This window comes from Microtus oregoni, unplaced genomic scaffold (genome assembly GCF_018167655.1).
Source record: "Microtus oregoni isolate MIOR12 unplaced genomic scaffold, Mior012 000032F_ref0000030, whole genome shotgun sequence".
Lineage (NCBI taxonomy): Eukaryota > Metazoa > Chordata > Mammalia > Rodentia > Cricetidae > Microtus > Microtus oregoni.
The window spans coordinates 14,296,413-14,306,037 of NW_024543091.1; the positions used below are offsets into that span (position 1 = coordinate 14,296,413).

At 46.3% G+C, this 9,625-nt stretch overlaps 1 protein-coding gene across 1 annotated transcript in view; it reads right to left on the bottom strand.

Moving 5' to 3' along the window:
* Prtg (protogenin) overlaps positions 1-8,968 on the bottom strand; it is a 108,886-nt gene extending 99,918 nt beyond the window's left edge. The window contains exons 1-2 of the mRNA XM_041679824.1: positions 8,887-8,968; positions 6,696-6,998 (exon numbers count right to left, since the gene is read on the bottom strand). Coding sequence (XP_041535758.1) covers positions 6,696-6,998; positions 8,887-8,968 — 385 coding nt within the window. The remainder of the gene's footprint in view (positions 1-6,695; positions 6,999-8,886) is intronic.
* Positions 8,969-9,625: the final 657 nt, after the last annotated feature.

Consider the following 9,625-nt stretch of genomic DNA (forward strand, 5'->3'; position numbering starts at 1 on the left):
CACACACACACACACACACACACACACACACCGTATAAAGCAGAACCACAAGAGAAAATATTTAAATAACTACAACAGGGGCTGGAGAGATGGCCTAGTGGTTAAGAGAACTGGTTAAGAGGACCTAGGTTCAATTCCCAGAACCCACACGGCAGCTCACAACCGCTGGTAACACCAATCCCAGAAGACCCAATGCCTTCTTCTAGACTTACAGATGCTAGGCACACACATGGTCCACAGAAATACATGAAAACAAAAACACTCATACACATGAAATATTTTTTTTAAAAAAAGTGTCATACAGACAGCAAACGCCTTTAATCCCAACACTCGGGAAGCAGAGGCAGGTGGATCTCTGAGTTTGAGACCAGCCAGGTCTACAGAGGGAGTTCCAGGACTGCCAGAGCTACACAGAGGAACCGCATTTTGAAAAATAAAATAAATAAAACAAGTGTCACTATAGTTTCCTAAATAAAGCATTGAAAAGATTATCTTTTCCACATGCCAGGCACTAACCCAGTGTGAAACAGTGCCCACATTCCCCCAGTCTCTTCATTAATCCAACTGCTGTCAACATTGAAGCTGCCAAACATACATCTATAAACACTCTGGAAAGGGCAAGGCCTCCAGAAACTAAGGAAACAAACATTTTAAATTCATGCCTTCTGCTTAGTCTGTAAGAATTTGGCTTTTTAAGCCTCATAAAAAGCAGTTTTTAAGAATCAGAAGTTTTTGGTTTTTCTTAAAAAAAAAAAAGTAAAGAATTTGTAAGGTTAGTGTAAGAGATGTTTGTCAGGATGTTGCCTCCGCCCTCTGCAAGCCCAGCCCAGCATCACAGCCCTGGAGAGGCTGTGGTCCATGTTTGAGCTGCTTTGCACATCATCTCCATCAACTGTGTCTGTGCATGCTGCCAGGTAGGGAACTGCGAGCATCACGCCAATGACGACATCACCAGCTGCTTCCTTTCTTACGGACCAAGGTGTAAGCAATGAATTTAAAGACACTTTATAGCAAAGGGGACAGGCAATATAAAATAGACTTACTTGAGATGTTTTTAGAATTGTTTGTTTTTCGAGACAGGGTTTCTCTGTGTAATGGTCCTTGCTGTTCTGGAACTTGCTTTGTGACCAGGCTGGCCTTGAACTCACTGAGATCCGGTCATCAAAGTTGCTTCAATGTATTCCAGCAGAGGGGCTGGTTCAGCAGTTGAGCAGTTGTTTCTTGTTTTGTTTTGGGTTTGGGTTTTTCAAGACAAAGAGTTTCTCTGTGTAGCCCTGGCTGTTCTGGAACTCGCTCTGCTGACCAGGCTGGCCTTGAACTCACAGAGATCTGCTTGCCTCTGCTTCCTGAGAACTGGGATTACAAGCATGTGCCACCACACATGGCTTTTTTCCCCCCAAGATTTTCTTTTTTAAATGTTATGATGTTTTGCCTGTATGTCTGTGTGAGGCTGTCAGAAGTCCTGGAACTGAAGCTACGTGTGAGCTACACTGTGGGTGCTGGGAATTGAACCCAGGTCCTCCAGAAGGGCAGACAGATATTTAACCGCTGAGCCATCTCTCCAGCTCTGCTTGCTGCTCTTATAGAGGACCAGAGTTCAGTTTTCAATGCCCAGATCAAGATGTTCACAACTGCCTGAAACACCCTCCAGTTCCAGGGGATCTGACAACATCCATGGGTACCAGGCATGTATGCAGTGTATATACTTGCAGGCATGCATTCACACATAGGCACAAAATAAAAATAAATATATCTTCTTCCCAAAGATAGCAAGCATGACTCTCAACATGGCTGATTTTCTGCAAGTAAGTCTTGATCGGTTCACTAAATGAATCCTAGCTAATTTCCTAGCAATGAGCATAGCTGAACAACTCTGGCTATAGGATAAAATCCTGTCTTCTCACTGCAGTTAAAAATATGGCTTTCACAGAGGTATCCTCAAACGTATTTGATTTATTAGCTGAAATATGCATTAAGCCTAAAGTCTTGCTTAAAAGATTAGTTTTCGGCTAGTCTCTTAAATTGCTGTGATTTTTCTCAACAGACCCAGCTGTTAAATTTGGGAGCACAGATCCTCAGGGGCTGTAAACCCCTGGCTATGAAGAGCTTTGGAATCATCAGAGACGGCTGACCAAAAGGGTATAGACCCAGGACCCTCGAGACTTCACTTAAAAAATGGGCAGAAAGAAAACAAACACATTTGTGTGTGTGTGTGTATGTGTCTTCAAGAAACATAGAACTTTACCCCCTTGCTGGATCCTGCTTTGTTTCCAATAGAGGAAAGAAGAAAAAAAAAAACACGAACTTTGAAGAGCTCGGAGGTAGTGTTACAAGTGGCAGAAAGTGAGACGTGAATCACACATAAAATCAGAAAAACTGGTTCCCTGACCCAGAGATTATCAGGCCCCTGATAAGCAGACCTTAAGCTGAGAGGTCTCGGCGCCCAGCCAGCCTGGGAAGAAGCCCAAGGCACCAGTAACTTAAACAGATCGTCCAAACCACGTACTCTCTAAGAGATCAGAAAGCAGGAACTGCGTTTTATTTCTACAGGGTTGGCCGACCAATCTCTCGAAATGTCTGTTTCCTTTTCTTTATTTTTCCGAAATTCAGCGGCTTTGAGTTCAATGTTAGAACTGCTGAATTCTGCTAAGAGCTCCAGTCTCATAGATACAACACTGCCCCTCAAAGTGTACAAACCCCACTGGGACAAGAACAATGAAGAGAAATTTTGCTAGTTTGGGGTCCAGGATCCCTAATAAAATCCAAATAACTGACCTATATTTTCACATTCTTATTCTGTTTTCATTTGCCACATCAACCCCTTTTCCCAAATATAATGTTGTTTTAAATGCTCTTTACATTTCTAATTAAACTTTGGGTGATGATTGATAAATTATTCTTTAAGGCAGAAAACCACACCTACAAAATAAAAATCCTCAAAACTTCATCTTAAACTGAAGTAGTAGCATTTTATTCACGAAAAACATATCTTACTAAAGGCAATGATTCTTCCTGGTTAAAAGTTACAGAAATGACTTGTCTGGCTGGGCAGTGGTGGCGCACGCCCTTACTCCCAGCACTCGGGAGGCAGAGACAAGTGGATCTCTGTGAGTTCGAGGCCAGCCTGGTCTACAAGAGCTAGTTCCAGGACAGGAATGACTTGCCTGAACAACTTCACTGGGGCTAAAATTAACCTCAAATGTTTAAAAAAGAATTATGAAGTTAAGAGAATACTTAGGTTCTTCCATCTACAAATTCTTTTTTATCTTTGCCCAAGATTTAAAAAAAGAAAAGGAAAGGAAAACCCTAAGAAATATAGGCCAGGTTTGTGCTCTCATCCTATCTGGAGGCTTCAATTTCCACCTTTTATGGAAAGGAAACAAACAACGAGCTTCCTGTTCAGTCCTCACTGATGGCCAGACTTTTACACATCACAGAATGTGCCCGCCTCCTCCTTTACTTCCCTTATCTTAATTTAAACTTGTTGAAATATGAGACTGCTTTAAGCACACTAATGCTCTCCTATGAGACTTATCTTACGCCAGCATTAAGAAGGCAAGGAAGAGCAAGTCGGCTCTCTGGTCATTGGGCATCCCTAAAACATTTTAATTGTGGTGTTTATACAAGGAAGACTTAGCACTCAAGTAGGTGAAATTTTGATGTACTAAAACACATTTACATTTATAGGCCCTATTTTAATTTTCTGATTACTATTGAACACAACTAGAAAAAGGGCTCCCCACATCCTTCCCCTCTCTTTTCTAATTACATGAAAATGTAAAAATGGGAGGATAAAATGACCATCAATACAAAGGATTACTTAAAAAAAAGTTATATATTACTTTAACCCTATGTTTTCCTTTTTTAAAACGGGATGCCTTAGCAAAACTAAAGTAGACGCATTCTTTTGTGCTTGGGTGAACAACCGGAAAGCCAAGCCTCCAGGCCCTGGGGAAGAACCCTGCACCGATGTGCTGGGAGATAAGGCCCCACGGTGACACTTAAGGAAGGGCCTGCTCGCTTTCGAGTTTCTGCATTCCTCAAGAACAATTCATGGCAATAAGCAACTTTGCAGAAGAGCCACATGAAAGCTGGGGCCAATGAATGAGGGTCATCTGCTCTTTATCACAGGGTAAACCTCACCCCGGCCAGTGTCTAACCTTTTAACCTTGCCGATTCCTAATTTACACATGAATAATGGAATTCTGGCCCAGAGTGCAACTTTCCACTTCTAGCCGCTAAATTCAGAAACTAAGACTCAGGCTGTGTGTTAAAAAGCCCGAGAGTGGCGCAGATTAAAGTTTTAGATTACAGGTAGCTACCACCATCACTAAAGCAAAAGCTGCATTCACTCATAAAATCCCTGAGAAAACAAAAGGAACACACTCGTACCCTGCTGTTATCAGCAAGTGGAAGAGCGAGCTTTAAAAACACACACAGAAACAACAGAATGCCCACTTAATGCTCCCCTCTTCCTGCTCACTTTGGATAACATCTGCACAGGAAGAATGATTAAAGCCCCTGTCACAAGACACGGTCTCTTAACCAACAAAACAGTACGAATCCAGGATCGCGGAAAGCCTTCTTATTTTTAAAGAAAAACTTAAATTAATCCGCTGTGCGTTTTGCCTTTTAAAATTCGTAATAGTGACTGGCTGAAAGCCCCCACCTAGAGCAGGAGGTGGTCTAGGCCTTTATCTGGGGAGTTTGTTTCTGAAGGTCTGCGAGATGGTTTGCTGAGTAAATAAACATTTCTAAGACAGGGTCTTGATGTACAGTTCTAACTGGTCTAGAACTCCATCCCCCTGCCTCAACCTTCCACATGATGGGGTCACAGGTATGTGCCACACCTGACTTTTCAATCCAAAGTTTATACTTATACTATGAAGATTAGGTCATCTACTTCCCCACAATACTTTGTAAAGTAATCAATATGTAATTTGGTATTATTAATAAAAAAATTAAAGATACAAAAATGTGAAGGTACTCAAAATGTTGAAAGTTTTTTAAGTGATTGGCTGTTTTTTTTTTTATTTGAGTTTGGTTTAGGAGGTTAGAATTGAACCCTGACACTCATGTATGCCAAACACATGCTCTAACACTGCATTACTAACCCAGCCCCCTGGTCCTAATATTTATTCATTTCAGATTTTATTTATGGAGTCAGAAAGCTGGATGAGCTGTGGGATTCTATCAGGCTTCTCGGGAGGTCCTGGAAGCCAGTGTGGTCCTGATAAATGTTTGTCTTTTAAGCCCTGTCCACTCCCCTCCACCACCCACTTCCCCACAAAGGCAACACAAAACTAGAGTTCCTTGGCATGAAAAAGTTAAAAAAAAATTCCACAAATATGAAAAGATGGGAATAGAAGAATCCCAGAATGACTGCTCATTACACAAGACTCAAACGCTGAACAGAGCATAAGGCTAAAGTGCACATTCTCCTCAAAGTGATACTGTACAGGGAAGCCAAGAGTCAATGAAAAAAGCCAAAGGAAGACGGTAGGGGGTATTGGGGTGGAGTTTATCAGAAATCTTTCAGGGGTCTGTTCTTCTTTGGCAGGGGTGGGGGCGGGGTGGGGCTTGGCAACATCTCTAACTTGCCAACATAGTTCAACATAAATATATTCCTGCTTGTGGTTATTCTCCACAATTCATCCTCACCACACAATTACCTCGATTACCTGAGCCGTGCCCCTGAGCCGTGCCCCTGAGCCGTGCCCCTGAGCCGTGCCCCTGAGCTGTAGTTAAGTCACCTGGGAAACTCAAAGCTTCAAGCTTCCCTTGTGGAGATCTTGGATAACCCACTCCCCTAAGGGTTATGTGGTTATCTCAAGAACATGCTCTTCCTGTTGTATGCTTTATGAACGGGTCAGTGTGTGTATAGTGCGAAAACCTGCGCTTTGGGGGTTAACAGCACGGCCAGCGCTGTAAAACTCTTCCCAACACCCCACTTTGTTGAGTGTGTCACCTGGTCACCTGAAGAGGTGGTGACCTTGTTCCCTTACCTGTCCCACACCCAGCAGCTACCAGATCAACCACCGCCCAATGGACCATAAGGCCGACAGCTGCTCGGACGATGTTAACACAGAGGAAATCCTGAGACAGCAGATGTTATGATAACTGGAGAAAACCAACAGATCTGGTTTGATTCCATTGGGCCTAAGAGAGGAACAGCCTTGATCTCCTTCCCTCCCAGCTGGAAATGCCTCGAAATACTTCAAAGGCTTGAGAGTTACTGACCAAGGCCCTCTCCTACAATCAAAATGCAGCACGGGCGATCTGAGAGATGGAAGGCTGGGCTGTAGGAAAGATTTAGCACTCAAGAGCCAGTCACACAGCAGAAAGATTTACTTGGGATTGCTTCCATTCCTTGATTTCCAAAAGACTGAGCTCTTACAACAGCTCTGTTGGCACGGGCCAAACTTCTTCATGTAATCCTTACAGTGTGCAATGTCTGAAATTTAGTCAGAGTCACCTGACGGTTTCAAGGCCTAATTTGGATTTAGGTCCCCACAACTCAAGTTGATGAAGTCTTTGCAGATTTCTCTGCAAGCCTCCTTTAGCGCCGGCTATTAACATCTCTGGTGAAATTCTTAACATATGTATGCTTTTAATGCTACTCATAAGCCAATAAAAAAAAAATCAACCTTCTAGTAGTAAAAACTGTTACCACCAAGAAGACCTTAAAGACTTACTTGACAATGTCAGATGAGCTTTCTGACTGAGAATGGCCCCGTATTTGTTCACTGCCAAGCACTGATAAAATCCTTCATCCGAATGCTCTCCTCGCCGGCCTTCCACCTCACGGATGTACAAAGAGCCGTTCGATAAAACCTGGATCCGTTTATTTTCAGACAGTTTTGCTCCATTTTTCAACCACGTGACCTTCACGGGACCCTCTCCGTGAGCCTGACAATCTAAAAAGACCGGGTCTTTCCTCGTGACAGTTACATCCTGTGGTTCTTTCATGAAAAACAGTTCACTAAAGCCCCACACTCCTGCAAAGAGAAAGGGAGAGAAGGCGGTTTCCAGAATTACAGGTATAAAGTCATTTAGCACACAACTGTAAAACACATATTTGTGGTATAAGGCAGGTTCTCCAGGACCCTAATAACTTCCAAGGACCCTAATAACTGCAAACCCTTTCAACAAGTCAGAGACGTCACCCTTTACAATGTCTACATTCAAAACACGGGAAGGTGCTGATACGAAGCCTAAGAATTTGGTTCTCAGGTTTCTGGCCTGAGACCCAGAATCATCAGAACTCACTAGCACAAGTCACTGGCTACTTTTACAAGCTTGTCAAAAAGATCTTGAACAGGGTTAAGTCATAAAAGTCTAATTTTACAAGAAATCATTAGCAAAACTCCAACTCTGTGAACAGGCGAGTTGATTTCCTTGTCTCTGGAAGTGTTCTTGGAAACCCCTGCACCTACTACTCCTTTGGGAAGTGCCTTTATCTTTGGTGACAAATCACAAGTTTGCATTTTTTACCCCCCATCTGCCCTTTTACAGCAGGGTTGCTATCTCCGCTCCTTAAGAGAAATCCATTTACTTCATTTCTGCCTAGCCAGCTAGGTATTTAAAGGACACACAATAGAGTTTGAAAAGTTGGTAACTCTGGCTGTTTGTGCACAGTGGGTGATCGGATTAAGAAACCTTTATTTCACTTTTTTCGAGCTACCAACTGTTGGAAAAAAAATGCGTGACTAATTGGTCCTTACTGTCTAATAGGGATAGGAGATTGCTTAATCAACCAATACACATTTTTATCAGAGCAGAGGAAATGCTTTATCCAAGCATACACAAGTTGCTGGGCTCTCAGAATAAAGCATTTGTTGCATCTTGCATTTAGAGCAAAAGCGTGTTGATCTATCTGGACCAACACAAAGTTAGAGGTCTTGGTTGGAGATTTAAAAAAAAAAAAAAAAAACACTTCTGGTTAGTGAGAAGCCCTGACTACAAATGCCCAGCAATAATTTATCTGTTTGTAATGAACACAGATTCTGGAACTTCAGAGTCTGGAACTCCTAACTTCCACTAAGGTCTGCCCAGGGCAGCTACCGCAACAACCTCGCAGCGTGCAACCACTCCGGAAAGACACCCATTGTGTTTCTGAGCCGCATCCTACTTTGATCCTTTCTCTTGCTAACTGAAACTAACTCTTCCAGGAAAAAGAAAAGAAAGAAAAAGCAGTGCTTGTAACTTATAAATAACTCAGGCCCCTGAACACCTTTTCGAATCTCCTCCTTTTCCTAACATTCACTGTACACGTTTCTGTCTTTGAAGAAACCAAGGTGGAAGAAATGGACATAAATAAATTTATGCAAGTTTGTGCAAGGCTAATCTGGCGGTTTCAGGGACCTCCAGCCGGGACTCCAAAGTCCTACGTGCAGAAAGTAAGTTCTATCCAGACACCTTCCTCCCTCCTTCTCTGGGGGCACAAATGGGCCACAGAACTTTCAAGCTCCTTCTCGTTGCAATTCCACCCTCCCATCTCCTTGCTCAGTTTCGAGCTGCGGAAGCGGGGGGCGCCCGGCTCTGCCACCCCGAGACTTGAGGGATCCATTGCAAACCCTGGAAACGGGCAGACAACCGCGGCGCCCCCTGCGCGGCGAGGCTACCACTCAGGAAACAATATAAATAAAACCACGTGCGGCCGCGGCCCGGGACGCAGCGCGGAACCCCCGGGCTGGTCGCAGCGCGGACAATGGCGTGAGCAGGGCGAGTGGACATCGGCCCCGCGGAGACTCGGCCTTGGCCGAGGAGCAGCGCTCGGAGAGCGCATCCCGAGGGAACCCCGGGCCGGCCACACCACTCGGGGCATCCCTGCCCGTCCCCCTCCCCGCGCACGGTCGCGCACACTCGCTCGGGGAGCGCGCCCACCTGGAACCCAGCCGAGCGGCGGCAGCAGCAGCAGCAACAGCAGCAGCAGGGGCGGCATCCCCGGGCGCACGGGAGGCGCCATTCAGCGGGGCTGCGCGGGCATACTCCCGGGCCGTGCGCCCGCGCCCGCTGCTCCCGCTGCTCTTCTGGACCCGCAGCTCCTGCTGCACCCGCTGCTCCGGCGTAGCGAGGCGAAGCGCCGCTTGCAGGCGCACAGACCCCCGCGCGCGCGCGCGCCAGGCCGCGGGGACCACGCGCGTCGAGTCCAGCCCGGGGCGGAGGGAGGCTGCAGAGGGCGGCGTAGTGGACAGCCTGGCCGGCCGGGGACTACTTTCTACATCTGGCCCCTGGGCCCCGCACGGCGAGGTCGGCGCTGCTGGCGGAGGGACACGCTGCGATCGCTTGGGCGACCCCGGGGACAGGGGGGAGGGCCTCGCCGGACAATGCACCTGGGGGTCAGGCCCCCGCCCCTCAGCCTGCGCGCCACGGCCGGCCACCGGGCTACAAAGGCCAATCCTCCTGGCCGCGGCCAGCACCCCAACCCCCCCCCCCCCGGCCCTTCTCCCTCCTGCGGGACAGTTGAGGATTCTGCACGGAGGAGGGGGGTGGGGTGGAAGGATGGTGTTGAGAGACGTGGAAAGGCCGGAGACTTCTCCCCTGATGGCCCCCTGCCCATCCCCCTGCTCTGCTCACCCGCCCAGGCCCCGTTCAGGGAAGTCCAGTTCCCACTTCTGAGGCT